Genomic DNA, 15447 nt, shown 5'->3' with positions numbered 1-15447 from the left:
ATACAATCAAAGTCCCAATCCCAGGAACTATGGCAGACTCCAAAACTACAAACTCACATAGTTAATGGACCTCAGAGACTCCCAATGTACTGTGCATGTACACTGCCATGTGCTTGTCAGAACCATAAAACAGTTAAGTGCAGAAAGAGGCCGTTCCACCCATCACGTCTGCACTGACCAAAAAAGAGAAAAAGAAACCAGCTGCTTATTTTAATCCTATTTTACAGAACTTAGTCTGCAGCCCTGGAAGTTACAGCACGTTAGATGTTGACCCAGCTACCTTTTAAATGAGTTGAACATTTCAGCCTCAACCCCCAACTTAGGCAGTGAATTCCAATTTTCTCTGCATGAAAGTTTTTTCCTCACGTCCTCTTTAATCCTTCTACCAATCACTTTAAATCTGTGCCCCTGTCTTGGCCCTTCAACTTTGTACACCTCAATTCGGTCAAACCTGAGCCTCTTCGGTTCCCTGCAAAAAACAACCCTCCTCATAGCTGCAATTTTCAAGACCTGGCAACATTCTTGTACATCTTTTCTGCACTCTCTCCAGAGCAATTATGTTCTTACTGTAATGTGGTGGCTAGAACTATTCACAATCGCCAGCTGTGGCCTAACCAGCATTTTATACAGCTTCATCATTGCATCCTTGCATTTGTATTCAATATCGCGCCCAATAAAGGAAAGCATTCCATATGCTTGCTTGACCATTTTATCCACCTGTCCTGCCACCTTCACATACCTGTGGAGAGGCAATCTCAGGTCTCTCACTCCCTCAACCCCTCTCGATATCTTCCCGTTTATTCTGTATTCCCTTGTTTTGTTTGACCTCCTCAAATGCATTACCTCACGCTTTTCTGGATTAAATTCTTTTACCCACTTCTTTACCCATTCAAATCAAACCATTGATATCATTCTGGCGTCAACAGCTATCATCTTCACTAGCAACTACAGACCAACTTCATGCCATCCACATTTAAATCTAAATAATTGATATATATATTTATATATACAATGAACAGCAAGGGCCCCAAGTCCTGTGGAACATCACTGGAAACTGTTTCCATTCGCAGAAACATCTGTCGTCCATTGAACTTTGTTTTCTATACTGAGAAAATTTTGACCCAACCTGTCAGCTTCCCCTGCATTCCAAGATCCCACTTTTCTGGCCAGTATGCCATGTGGAACCTCATCAAATACATTACTGAAATCCATGTAAACAATATCCAGTCATTACCCTCATCAATCCTCCTCATTACTTCCTCAAAATATGTCCTCCTTGGCTTCCTTTAACAGCCTGGGATACAATCCATCATATTGTGGTGATTTATTCACCTTCAAGGATGCCAGGCCCTCTAGTATTTCCTCTCTCGCTATGCTTATTGCATCTGATATTCCACACTTGTCTTCAACTAGAATGTTTGAATCATCTCTCTCCTTAGTGAAGGCAGAGACAAAGAGTACTCATTGAGAACCCTGCCCACATCTTCAGAATCAACTAATCTCTGATGCACATTTCTGATAGAACCTACATTCCCCTTACTAATTATTTTGCTCTGTTTTGATAAAACATTAGAATTTTCTTTGATTTTGCCCGTCAATTTTTTTCGTAAGCTTTCCTAATTTCTATTCTTACTTCACTCCTGTAATTTCTATACTCCGAGGCTTTCTACAGTATTAAGCTTTTGTGACTCACATAGGTTTTTTTCTGCTTTATCTTGGCCTGTATGCTTCTGGATAAACAGGGGACAGTACCACTCTTTTTCTTTGTGGGGACATGTCTACACTGTGCCCTTAGAATCTCGCCTTTGAAAGCCTCCCAAAGCTATGACAAGTTTTTCCTTCCAATTGTTGTGTCCAGACCACCCCTGCCAGCTCATCTCTCAACTTTGTAAAATTGTCTTCCCCAAATTGGAACTTTTACTCCTGTTTGCGCTTTTCCGTAATTATGCAAATCTGACTATTTTATAGTCACTATTTACAAAATGGTCCCCCACTGCTACTTCATCCACTGCCCAACTTCATTTCCAAAGGGTATATCCAGAATTGCACTCCCTCTCGTTGGGCTTGTAACTTGCTGGCTAAAAAAGGGTTCTCTCAAATGCAGCTCAAGAGTTTTGTGCCCTCTGCGTCCTTCATACTGTTTGCTTCCCAATTGACATTAGTGTAGTTGAAGTCTGCAATGATTACAGCCCCAGCGTTTTTGCACTGATAAACCTGTCCAGATAATTGCTTTTCTAATTCCCTCACATTATTTGGGGGTCCATAGTACAGTCACAGCAGTGTGGCTGTCCCTTTTTCATTTGGTCTCATATGGTCTCTTTTGATGCCTCATTTAATACATCATCCATAGAACCACAGAAAATTACAGCTCAGAAATCCCTCCTCACAATTGTAATTGATGTTTAACTAAAAATGGTACACCCTACCTTTGTAAAACTTATTCTCCCTCCTATCCTGCCTGAAAATGCTATATACAGGCATGTTGAGCTGCCATTTTTGCTCTTCCTTCAGGCAAATTTCTGTTATAGTTGTCTTATGCCAATTTAAATATTGTGATATTGATTAAGTTAATCATTTTATTGCAAAATGTGCCTTCATGTTTAATGGAGGAGTGATGCTTCTTCAGGATATTGATTAATTCTTCAAATTCTGCTTCTCTGTAAGTCTAAATACTCCGGTTATGAACAGAAACATAAAAGAAAATGTTACTATTTGACTGCATCACCTGACTGGAGTTAGAGTACGAAAAAGAAACCCCTGAAAATCAAAATTTGTGGCTCCCAAAATCAGAAATAGAGATTTGAACTCCCACAGACTATACCCGCACAGAACTCACAAGAAGCCTCCCCACACGTTTCGCACAGACACTTCCCTATCTGTCCACTACACAGGTGGAGGCACCGCATGCGGTAGAAAGCTGGTACCGTGTACAGGTTACTGAAGTGGACTGATCAGAGTTCAGGCAAAAGGGGCTACACTAGCCGTTCTCCAGATATGAGTGTGATGAGGGGCAGAGCAGCTGTTTGAGGTGCAGTCCATCTAACACAGGCTACAAATCGTTCTTTTAAAGATGCAGTGTGCCCAAGGGTTTGGATCGGGCGGAGGGAACGGGTTAGAGAATGGAGTAGGGGACTTGGAGATCCTGCACTCTCAGGTTTAAGCCTACATGGTCTGCGGAAGGTTGAGAGATGTGACGAGTACTCGGAGGAGGGATGCGTTTGAGGGGGTGGGCAGAATGGGCGGGTAACGTACTTGGGTCGAGGCCCTCCTCCAGCTCCTCTTCCTCTGAGCGCTCATCCTTGCAGGGGATCACCTTCCACCCGGGCTGGGGGCCCCTGCCTCCTGGCCCCTGTTCCTCCAATTCACATTCCACAATCCGCAGGGAGGTGACAGGGTTGGTCACGCAGTCCCCATCGCTCACTTCTTCCTCCTCCTCCTCATCCTCTGAGCTGGGGCCATGTTCCGTCTCCCGCTCCGAGCTGGGGCCGCACTCTGTCTCCTGGGACTCGGACGTCCCCACCGATGATCTGCCTGTCTTCGTGGCGCGGCGGCGCCGCCCTCTTCGCTTCAGATCCCGGCCCGCTGCACTCCAGCGGTAGGTGTGGCCAGCCTGGCAGGCCCAGACAGCCACGGCGGTGGTGCTGCCTCCGGGCGGCAGGTACCTCAGGCTGGGTGGGTGGTGGCAGCCCTGGCAGTGGCTGTGCGTCCAGCCCACCAGCTCCACCAGGGCCTCGCCACATGTGCGCAGGTCCAGCCGGCTTGCCGGTGCCTCGCCGTTTTCTGCGGAGGAGAACAAGACTCGAGGTCACCGCGCTGGCACTACAGGGGTGGACTTCCTGGCAATGCCAACTTCCTGAGGGCAGCACCCAGCGACACCATCAATCCTGACACTGGTCTCACCCTAACGTTCTGTCCACGAGGTACAGAAGAAGCTCATCTCCAGAGTCCCAGACCAACTCCAAAGACCCAGGCAAACCCCAGCAGAGGGACTGATGTAATTGCTTGTTCACTCACCCACCAACTTCCCTCTCTTTTCCCATGCCGTGACCCTCCTCTGTCCCGAAAACCCTTCAGGATTGGTGCATTCCTCCCACTCTGGCCCTGATTTTAAAATCGCTCCATCACTGACGGGCAACTGTGTGTTCCTTCCGCTGCAAACACAACTCAGAAACTTCTACCACAAACATCTCTCACCTCATTTGATACCTGCCTTAAAACCCAGCTCTTCCATTTCTGACTTAATATCTCAGCATGGGACTCAATGCCATCTTTTTGGTGTGGCAATTCTCCTGTGCCGTTTTACTACATGATACGAGCTGTTCCAAAAGCAAGCTGCAAAAATTCCCCACCCTATAACACTTTGTTCCCCCACAGCTGACCTGCCACTTCGTCCCGAGGCTTCCCACGCCTCCCTTACTTGTCTGTTCTCTCCCCATTCAAGCCCTTTGCTCCCTCCCCACACATCTGGATGACACCCCCCCCCACCCTTCTGGACATTATCCCTCCTACCCTCCCCTTGTCCTGGGTGATTCTTCCCTCCCCCATGAAGATTCCTGATCCAGCAGTTGTGCTGCACCCTACCACTTGCTCTTAATTGGTTACCCCACAGTCGACAAATTCTCCAATAACTTTTCACCAAAATCCTGATTCAACCCCATTCTCCGACATCCCCACGGCCACTGCTCCCGAAGCCTCTTTCACCAAACCCAGGGGGGGTGCCTCTCCGAGATACACATTCCTCTGCACATTCATGGCATCCTTGTTTTGTACCTTGCCCCATGTGTCTGTCACACTATTGACACAGCAACTGCACTGTCTGCTGCGATATCTGTACCATCCCAACAAAGCCCTGCAGTTTGCAGCTATCCCCATAACCCGACACAGGCCATTTCCATCCCCCCACACTCCACCTCCTCCACAAGCAACTGCTGCCCCTTCCCCACTCCCATCACCACCCCCCCTCCTCCATCACCTCCCCTCGTCTGTTCTCTTCCGACTCAAGCCCTTTGCCCCCGCCCCATCCATCTGGATTATACCCCCCCCCCGCCCCCTCCAACCATCTTTCAGGACATTATCCCCCCTCCCCTTGTCCTGGGTGATTCCTCCCTCCCCCATGAAGATTCCTGCCCCATCTGCATAGCAACACCTATACTTCCCCCGTGCCCTGTGACACCAGGCATGTATGCAAGGCCCCTCCCTCTGTGATTCCTGTCTCATACCCTATGTGATTCCTGCTCTGTTCAAATTGCTCCAGGGGTACCTGCTCTGACCCACAGTCCACTGATTTCTGTCCTCGGCAATTCCCATCCACTCCCCAAGATCCTTCCACCCACTCTTTCTCCCTGCGCTCCTATCCACTTCTCCCCTGCACTCCTCACTCCCTGCCTACAGTCTCTGCTTCCAGTAATTTTTCCATCCTCACTACTCATCTCCCCTGGCACTTGCCCTGCGTACACAGCCCTAGCTCCCCAGGTCGACTATTTCCACATGGTCACCATTTCCTCTAATCTCCTCTGTCCCACAGAGCTGCTGGGCTGAGGTGAGATTCATGAGCCTCGAGTGATTTCATTGATTGAAACCATCCCTCTAATCCGAGAGTTGCTGGACAATGGTCTGATCCACCTCTCTTTCGCATCCAGAACTGCACTCAGCAGTGTCCATGTAGCCAGTCTATAATCCCTTCCAACGGTGAGACCACTCCAGATCTCTGCAGGGTTGACCTCGAGGCAGGATTGATGGTATTGCACTACATCACACGAGAGGTGCCTGGTGCCATTAGCAAGCTGACATTCCGAGAACCTCACCTCCCGAGCAACAAAATCGAATCGAGGAGCGTCCAGCAGTCTCTAGCCGCGGACAGGCTCGCTTTACAGAACTACCACGCTCCTCGATTCTGGAATCTGGCTGCAGGATTGAGAGTGCGGAGAATGGACACATGGGACAATGTATGGGGGCGTGTGGGGAAGGCAGGGTCTGGGGACATGGGTGGCTGCATGACTTGCGTTTGTGGGGTGGGTGGGGAGCCGTGGGGTGCTGAAGCAAGTGAAAACGTGACATGGAACAAGAGCGAGTCACAAAATAGGAGCTCCAATTTAAAAGGGCAGGGGCAGAGGGACAACATGCCCCTCTGTTTCCAAGTGTCCCATTTAAACCTTAAATAAAACAAAACACAAATGAAATGCTTAAGTATTGCTCTGGATACAAAACCGAGACTAAAGTAAGTTCCATTCTCCAGCACTATCATCCATCACCTCAAAGGACAACTAAAGCTTTATTCCAGAGTGTGCAGGTGATACAGACATTAGGAAACGTTGTCACCCTAATTCCTAACCTGGATCCATACAAAGGTGAGCTCTGTCCCTCCCCGATCCCCCTCCTACTCTGCCCCTCCCCGATCCCCCTCCTACTCTGCCCCATCCCTGCACCCTGCAACGCAACACACTCCAGCTCAGATTTTAGTTGTCCTTTAAAAAACACAATTATTAACAAGGGCAAAAGTACAAGGCACAACACAACAAACAGTGCCAGCAAGATGTCGCTCACTAGCTGAATGGCCTCGCCAGTGAGCGGTGAGAACATTGACAGCGGGATGAGGTGAATGAGTAATGGATGCAGTTACTGGAGGGGTTGGAAGACAAGCTCTGGGTCCCATTGCCTTCAGCAGCAGTGCACACCCGGTGTGCCTGTGAGCCATACAGAGCAACGCTGCCCTCAGATGGCACAGGACTGGTAACATGGCATTTCTACCACCCTCAGATCCCCCTCCCACCCTTAACCTTCGGTTCCGATTTGACTCGACTGAAACCTACCTCAGACTGTCAGGATGTTTCCCCAACCCCTGCATACTCTGCCCAAAAGAAAAACATATGCAGACGGGACAATGAAATTCTGCCTAAAGTTATGAGGTGCAGAAGGTGGCCATTTGGTCAATCACGCCTATGCTAGTTCTGTCAAAGAGATGTCCAATCAAGCCCCAATCGCCTGCCTTTGCACCACAGTCTGGCAACTAGTTTCCTTTCTCCATTCTTAAGTATTTACGCAATCCCCTCTTGAACATTATTCTTGAATCTGCCTCTTTTACCCAATTAAGCAGAGTCTTTCGTATCACAAAACTAAGTTAAAAACACATCCATCTTATTATTTATCTACGACTTTAAATCTGTCCTCTCTGGTTATCCACGGTCCTGTCAGTGGAAATAGTTTCCCCCTATTTACTCCACTTCCGTCACCTCCTCTCCCCCCACAACGTTTTGAGCATGTGTAGAATCTCTCCTTAACCTTCTCTGTTCTAAGGTGGACAATCCAGCTTCTCCGGGCAACTGAAATCAGGTACTACTCTTCTGCACTCTCTCCAAGGCAGAGGGAGACAGATCCTTGACTAACAAGAGAGTCAAGGTTAGTTGGGGGAGCAGGCAGAATCTGGAGTTAAGGCCGCAATCAGATCAGCCGTGATCTTACTGAATGGTCGAGCAGGTTCGAGGGGTCGAACAGCCTACCCCTACTCCCAATTTGTGCGTTCGCTATATTCTACCCAAAGTGTTATGATCAGAATTTTGACACACTGCCAGTTTAAGTTTGACCAGAGATATATTAAAGTTTAGCAGAACTTCCTCCTTCTTGTCCTCCATGCCACAATTTATGAAATTCAGGGTCCTGAGGGGTCTCACAACAGCCTTAACTTGCTCTACACATTTGTGGATTAGTGTACGTGAACATGAAGATCTCTCTGCTCTGGCAATACTTTAACTTTTTTTTCCAAACTATTTAATTTCTGTAGCCTCACTACCTTCTTTCCAAATAGCATCACATACTGGCAGTCATGGATTTCAAGTCATGCAGCAATCCCTGAGGAATCATGACAATCAATCAGTTCAACCCATTATTTCAAGTGGTTGGAGCAGCTTTGCCACACATTCTTGCAAAAGTCTCACCCTACAACAGAAGCATTGGGCCTTACAGGGCTCTGCCAGATCAGCAAGACAGTCGAGTTACATGTGGAGTCAGATCTCCCCACTCCTCTGCCCTGGCATGACATTGAAGCAGCAGTGGGCAGCGAACTGGGAGCTCTGCAAAAGCAGTGCCAACTGACACTAACAAGCTGCGATCTCAGGAGCTGCTGATGGGAAAGTGGGGAGAGGAAGTGGGAAGAGGGTGGGGGTGGTTAATGAATGGAGCGTGGAGTTTGCTTACCTCTGTGAGCAGCACCGAACCGCTGCAGATCCCTGTAACAAGAAGAAAGAACAAGAGTGACAACAGGTGGGGGAGAACAAAGAGGCACCATTTTACAACCAAAGCAAAGTACCGTGTGCAGTTCAAATCTGAAATGCAATAAAAATGCTGCAAATGCTTTGATCTGGCAGCATCTCGAGAGAGAGAAATGGACTTGACGTTTCTGATGAAAGGTGGCCAACCCTGAAACGTTAACTCTTGTTTCTCGCTCCACAGAAGCTACCAGATCTGCCAAATACTTCCACATATTAGTGAATAACTTCAATATACACAATGCCTTCAAAGTAACACAAAGGTTCTAAACGAGCGAGTTGCCAATAAAAACATGTTCAACACCAAGCCACAGCAGGAGAAATCAAAACAGATGTATAAAAGCTGCATCCAAAGACACAGACGTGAAACTGAAGAGCGAGCCGGCGAGTGAAGGAATTCCTCTAACTAATGGAGTAAAGTGATACTGCTCATTGCTATAAAATCCAGTACAACACAAGAGCGAAGGCTCATACAACACAGGTCAAACTGTATTGTGCCCTCTAAGAACACTATTTGTCTCGCTGCCCTCCTCATTTCCAACAGTTCTGTACTCGGTTCCCTGTTGAATATACATCCAATTCCACTTATAATGTTGGAATTGAATCTGCTGCCACCAATCATTCACGCAGCATTTTCCAGAATGCTTGCCATATTTTAAAAAAGATTTCCAGGTTTTTCCGCTACTTCACTCCAATCTAGGTCCTCTGGTTAATAATGCTTTGGCCAATGAAACCAGTTGCTTTCTCCCACCTTTGTTGAAATCCTAAATAATTTTGAACAAATCGAAGAAAACCTCTCCTTGATTGGCTGTCATGGGGAAATCAAGAGGTCGGAGCCATTCAATGAGACAATGGTTGACCTTCAATCTTAATTCCACTTCCTTGTCCAGTCCCCATATCCCTTGAATCCATAAATCGCAGGCATCATTGATTAAGATAGGGAGGCAGCAGTATTATCGCTGGTGTAGTAATCCAGAGACCCAAGGTTCTGTGATGCTCTGTGCACCCGGGTTCAAATCCCATCACTGCAGGTGGAGGAAATTGAATTCAATAAAGAATTATGGAATTAAAAGTCTACTGATGACCACAAAAACAGTCGATTTTCGTAAAAACCCATCTGGTTCACTGATGTCCTTTAGGGAAGGAAATCTGTTGTCCTTACCTGGTCTGGCCTACATGTGACTTCAGAGCCACAGAAATGTGCTTAAATTTTAAATGCCCTATGAAATGGCCCAGAAATTTACTCAGTTGTATCAAGCCAGTTAAAAGTCTCATTGGAGTCAAACCAGATCAATCCATGGACTACCTGGCATTGACATAGGCATGGGAAATGACAACGGCAGACTCAACACATTGACCCTGTAAGGTCCTCATCACAACATCTGGTCACTTATGAGACAAGTTGGCCTTGACTTGTCTCATAGGCAAGTCAAGGCCAACATAGTCATATCACTGGATTCATACCTTCACATAATTCCCACACAGACACCATGATCAAAAGCAGAGGTAGTGGGGCAGCACTGGTATACAATCGTCAGGGAGATGCCCTGGGAATCCTCAACATCAACTCCAGACACTATGAAATCTCATTGCATCTGGTCAAAACTGGACAAGGAAACGTCCTACTGATTACTATTTATCATCCGCCCCCCCCCGATCAGCTGATGAATCAGTACTTTTCCATACTGAATACCACTTGGAGGAAGCACTGAGGGTGGCAAGGGCACATAATGCACTCTGGGTAGGAGACTTCAATGTCTATCACCAAAAGTAGTTTGGTAATATCACCACAGACTGAGTTGGTCAGGTCCTGATGGACATAATTGTTAGACTGGGACTACGGCAGGTGGTGATGGAACAAACAAGAGGGAAAAAACATACTTGGCCTCAGCTTGACCAAACCTGCCTGACTCAGATGTACCTGTGCATGACCACCGCACTGCCCATGCAGAGACAAAGACTCGTCTTCACACTGAAGATACCCTCCAGTGCATTGTGTGGAAATCCTCCAGGAGTAACTCATCTCCCGACTCCCCAAGCCTGCTCACGATCTACGAGACACAAGTCAGGTCTGTAATGGAATACTGTCCACTTGCTTAGATGAGTGCAGCTCCAACACTGAAGAAGGTCGACACCATCCAGTATAAAGCAGACCACTTGATTGCTACCTTTCCACAAACATTCAATCCCTCCACCACCGACAAACAGTGACAGCCATGTGTACTATCCACAAGATGCACGACAGGAACTCACCAAGGCTCCTTAGGTAGCACCTCCAAACCCACAACCATATAGAGGAAAAGAGCAGCAGATGACTGGGAGCACCACCATCTGGAATTTCCCCTTCCAGGTCACTCACCATCCTGACTTGGAAATATATTGTGTTCCTTCACTATTGCTAGACTTCCCTCCCTAACAATGCTGTGGGTGTACCTACACTCCAGGGCCTGCAGCTGTTTCAGACGGCAGCTCACCATCACCTTCTGAAGGGCAACTAAGGATGGGCAATAAATGCTGGTGTAGCCAGCAATGCCCACATCCTGTAAAATGAATTTTAAAAAATAGCTGAGTGTTGCAAGGATCAGCGCTGGGCCTCAGTTATTTACGATTTATATCAATCCCTTGGATGAAGCAAAAAAAAGAGTAATGTACCCAGGTTTTCTGATGATACCAAGCTTGGTGGAAAGGTAAGTTGGGGGTAGGGCACAAAGAGGCTGCAATGGGATATAGACAGAAGGTTAGGTGAGTGGGGAACAAGATGGTAGACAGAATTCCATTTAGGGAAATGTGAAGATATTCACTTTGGTCATAAGAATAAAAAGGCAGAATATATTTTTGTAAATACGTGTGAAATTTGTAAGTATTGATGCTCAAAGAAACTTAGGTGTGCTTCTACAAGGAACAGAAGGTTTTCCTGCAGGTGCAGCAAGCAACTAGGAAGGCAAATGGCGTGTTATACACGAGGAGAATAATGAGGAGAAATCATAGAATTCCTACAGTGCAGGAGGCCGCCATTTGGCCCATTGAGTCTGCACCGACCACAATCCACCCAGGCCCTCTTCCATAACCCCACATATTTACCCTGCTAATCCCGACACTCGGATGAATTTAGAACAGCCAATCAACCTAACCCACACATCTTTGGACTATGGGAAGAAACTGGAGCACCAAGAGGAAACCCACGCAGACACAGGGAAAATGTGCAAATTCCACACAGTAACCCGAAGCCGGAATTGAACCCGGGTCCCTGGCACTGTGAGACAGCAGTTTTAACCGTTGTGCCACCGTGCTGCCTCTAATTTCTTCACCCAGAGAGTGGTGAGCCTATTGAATTCTCTATCACGGAAATCAGTTGAGGCCAAAACGTTATATGTTTTCAAGAAAGAGTTACATATATCTGTTGAGGCTAAAGGAATCAAAGGAGATTGGGGGTGGGGGGTGGGGGGGGAATTGGCCACAGGTTGTTGAGTCGGATGATCAGTCCTGACCATATTGAATAGCAGAGCAAGGTCGAAGGGCCGAATGGCTTACTCAGAATCGAATATAGATTCTCTTGTTCCTATTTTCTATATTTCTATTTTTGTGTCATCCTCAAACTTGGCAATTTCAATTTCCTCGTCCAAGTCATTTACATTGTAAGTAATTGTGGCCCAGCACTGATCACTGTGGCACTCCACTAGTTATAGGTTGCCATTCTGAAAGTGCACCTCTGATCCCAACTCGCTGTCTTCTATCAGTTTACCAATCCTCTATCCATGTTAATATACGACCCCAAAACCATGGGCTCTTATCTTAAAGTAGTCTTTTATGTGTTCCCTAATCAAATGTTTCTTGGAAATGTTGACTTTGATTGCAAGGGGATTGGAGCACAAGAATAAATAAGTCTTGCTGCGGTTGTACAGGGTTTTGGTGAGAATGCAAATGGATTAGAATCATAGAAACCCTACAGTGCAGAAAGAGGCCATTTGGCCCGTCGAGTCTGTGTGCAGTTTTAGTCTCCACATTTAAACGAAACACTTGAACTTTAGGAGGCACAGGAAATAGTCACTAGATTTGTCCCTGGGATGAGAGAATTGTCCTATGACGAGGCTGCGTAAATTGGGTTTATACTCTCCAGGATTAAGAAGAATGAGAGGTGATCTCATTGCAGCCTACAGGATTCTGAAGGGGTTTGATGGGGTGGATGCTGGGAGATTGTCTCCGTTGATCAGGGATCCTAAAACAGTCTCAGGCTAAGTATTTTTTAAATTAATGGAGTTCAAAAACAGGGCGGTTATGTTGCAGCTGGATAAGGTGCTGGTGAGGCCTCACCTGTAGCACTGGTCTCCTTGAGAATGGATGTACTGGTACTGGTGGGGATGCAGAGCAGATTCACTAGCTTGATTCTGGAGTGGAGAGGGTTGACTTATAAGGACAGACTGAACAGACTGGGACTATACTCATTGGAATTTGGAAGAATGAAGGGGGAATCTTTTAGATTATGAAGGGAATAGATAAGATAGAAGCAGGGAGCTTGTTTCCACTGGCAGGTGAAACTCAAACCAGGGGCATAGCCTCAAAATAAGGGGGAGCAGATTTAGGACCGAGTTGAGGAGGAATTTCTTCACCTAAAGGGTTGTGAATCTGTGGAATTCCCTGCTCAGTGAAGCAGTTGAGGCTATCTCGTTGAATGTCTTTAAGGCAAGGATAGATAGATTTTTGAACAGTAAAGCAAATAAGGGTTATGGTGAGTGTGTGGGTAAGTGAAGTCGAGTCCACAAAAAGATCAACCATGATCTTATTGGATGGCAGAACAGGATCGAGGGCCAGATAGCCGAGTCCTGCTCGGAGTCCTTGTGTTCTAAGGAGCAAATCATTTAGGCCTGAGATGAGGAGATATTTCTTCACTCAAAGTGTTGCGCATACTTGAATTCTCTAACCCAGAGTGTTGAGGATGTTCCATCATTGAGTACATTTCCAACTGGGATAAATTCTTGGTATTTCATGGAATTAAGGGATATGAGGAGCAAGTGGAAAATGGAGTTGAAGTCCAAGATAAGCCATGAGCTTATTGAATGGCAGAGCAAGCTTGATAGGCTGTGCAATCTATTTCTGCTCCTATATTTTGTGCTTTTATAGCAATGGGCTGAATGGTTTCATTCTGGACTGCAACATTTCTGTTTTCTGTCCATTTGCCCATACTTTTTCTATGCAGATACTTGCTCCTGTCATATAATGAGCTAGTATTGCAGACACGTCTGACACTTATCAAAGGACAAACGCACAACAATCACAATCCCCTCCACTACTGCATTGCAGAACTTGAATCCGGTTGGTCAGATGAGATTTGCCTGCAACAGCATCCAACGAGCTGGTAGTGCTCAGCACACAATAGAGCAAGCCAGAAGAACAAAAGAGCATGAGAAAGTTGGTGGGCAAAACGTGACGTGGCTGAGATGTCTTAATGCTGGAGGAGCCCATCCATGCATGCACCTATTGAGTGAGGCTGCTCCACGTGCAGGGGAAGCAACTTAATGGAAGAGACCGAGGGATTGTCAACACTGGGCTCTGCAGATAGAAGCAACGCTGAGAAGGACAATAACGACACTCACCCAAACAGAGCTGACACAGAATGTCCAGAACAACTTATATTTAAATGGCACCTTTTAACTTATCATCCAAGGGATTTAGCATTCATGTCGAGAGGGCTAGAATACAAGAGCAGGGATGTACTTATAGAATATAGAACAGCGCAGCACAGTACAGGCCCTTCAGCCCACGATGTTGTGCCGAGCTTTGTCCAAAACCACGATCAAGCTATCCCACTCCCCATCATTCTTGTGTGTTCCATGTGCCTCTCCAATAACCGCTTGAAAGTTCCTAAAGTTTCCGACTCCACTATCACAGCAGGCAGTCCATTCCACACCCCAACCACTCTCTGAGTGAAGAACCTACCTCGTACATCCCTCCTATATCTCCCACCATGAACCTTATAGTTATGCCCCCTAGTAACAGCTACATCCACCCGAGGAAATATTCTCTGAACGTCCACTCTATCTATCCCCCTCATCATCTTATAAACCTCTATTAAGTCGCCTCTCAACCTCCTCCGCTCTAAAGAGAAAAGCCCTAGCTCCCTCAACCTTTCCTCATAAGACCTACCCTCCAAACCAGGCAGCATCCTGGTAAATCTGCTTTGCACTCTTTCCAGTGCTTCCACATCCTTCTTATAGTGAGGTGACCAGAACTGCACACAATATTCCAAATGTGGTCTCACCATGGTCCTGTACAGTTGCAGCATAACCCCACGGCTCTTAAACTCAATCCCCGTTAATAGACGCTAACACACTATAGGCCTTCTTCACGGTTCTATCCACTTGAGTGGCAACCTTCAGAGATCTGTGGATATGAACCCCAAGATCTCTCTGTTCCTCCACAGTCTTCAGAACCCTACCTTTGACCCTGTAATCCACATTGAAATTTGTCCCACCAAAATGAGTCACCTCGCACTTATCAGGGTTAAACTCCATCTGCCATTTTTCGGCCCAGCTCTGCATCCTATCAATGTTTCTTTGCAGCCGACAACAGCACTCCATCTCATCCACTACTCTACCAATAGTGATGTCATCAGCAAATTTACTGATCCACTCTTCAGCCCCCTCCTCCAAGTCATTTATAAAAATCTGAGACTGTATAAGGCTCTGGCCCATTTGGAGTATTGTGAGCAGTTTTGGGCCCCATATCTAAGGGAGGATATGCTGGCCTTGGAAAGTGTCCAAAGGAGGTTCACAAGAATGATCCCTGGAATGAAGACCTTGTCGTATGACGAACGGTTGAGGACTCTGGGTCTGTACTCGTTGGCGTTGAGAAGGATGAGGGGCGATCTGATTGAAAATTACAGGATACTGGAAGGCCTGGATAGATGTGGAGAGGATGTTTACATTAGTAGGAGAAACGAGAACCAGAGGGCACAACCTCAGGCTAAAGGGATGATCCCTTAAAACAGAGATGAGGAGGAATTTCTTCAGCCAGAGAGTGATGAATCTGTGGAACTCTTTGCCGCAGAAGGCTGTGAAGGCCAGGTCATTGAGTGTCTTTAAGACAGGGATAGATAGGTTCTTGATTAATAAGGGGATCAGAGGGGTATGGGGAAAAGGAAGGAGAATGGGGATGAGCAAAAAAAACGCCCATGATTGAATGTCGGAGC

The 15447-nt window shown here is 46.6% G+C and overlaps 1 protein-coding gene across 6 annotated transcripts in view; it reads right to left on the bottom strand.

The window, feature by feature from the left end:
• Window positions 1-15447, bottom strand: part of LOC144505306 (uncharacterized) — a 65298-nt gene that overhangs the window by 28560 nt on the left and 21291 nt on the right. For 3 of the 6 annotated variants that reach the window (XM_078231419.1, XM_078231417.1, XM_078231418.1), the window contains exons 3-4: window positions 8191-8222; window positions 3253-3780 (exon numbers count right to left, since the gene is read on the bottom strand). In XM_078231419.1, coding sequence (XP_078087545.1) covers window positions 3253-3780; window positions 8191-8222 — 560 coding nt within the window. The remainder of the gene's footprint in view (window positions 1-3252; window positions 3781-8190; window positions 8223-15447) is intronic. The other 3 variants (XM_078231421.1, XM_078231422.1, XM_078231420.1) reach the window with 1 other exon arrangement.

This window comes from Mustelus asterias, chromosome 16 (genome assembly GCF_964213995.1).
Source record: "Mustelus asterias chromosome 16, sMusAst1.hap1.1, whole genome shotgun sequence".
NCBI classification, from domain to species: Eukaryota; Metazoa; Chordata; class Chondrichthyes; order Carcharhiniformes; family Triakidae; genus Mustelus; species Mustelus asterias.
The sequence above is the reverse complement of the archived record's forward strand: the minus strand, read 5'-3'. Positions and strand labels throughout refer to the sequence as shown.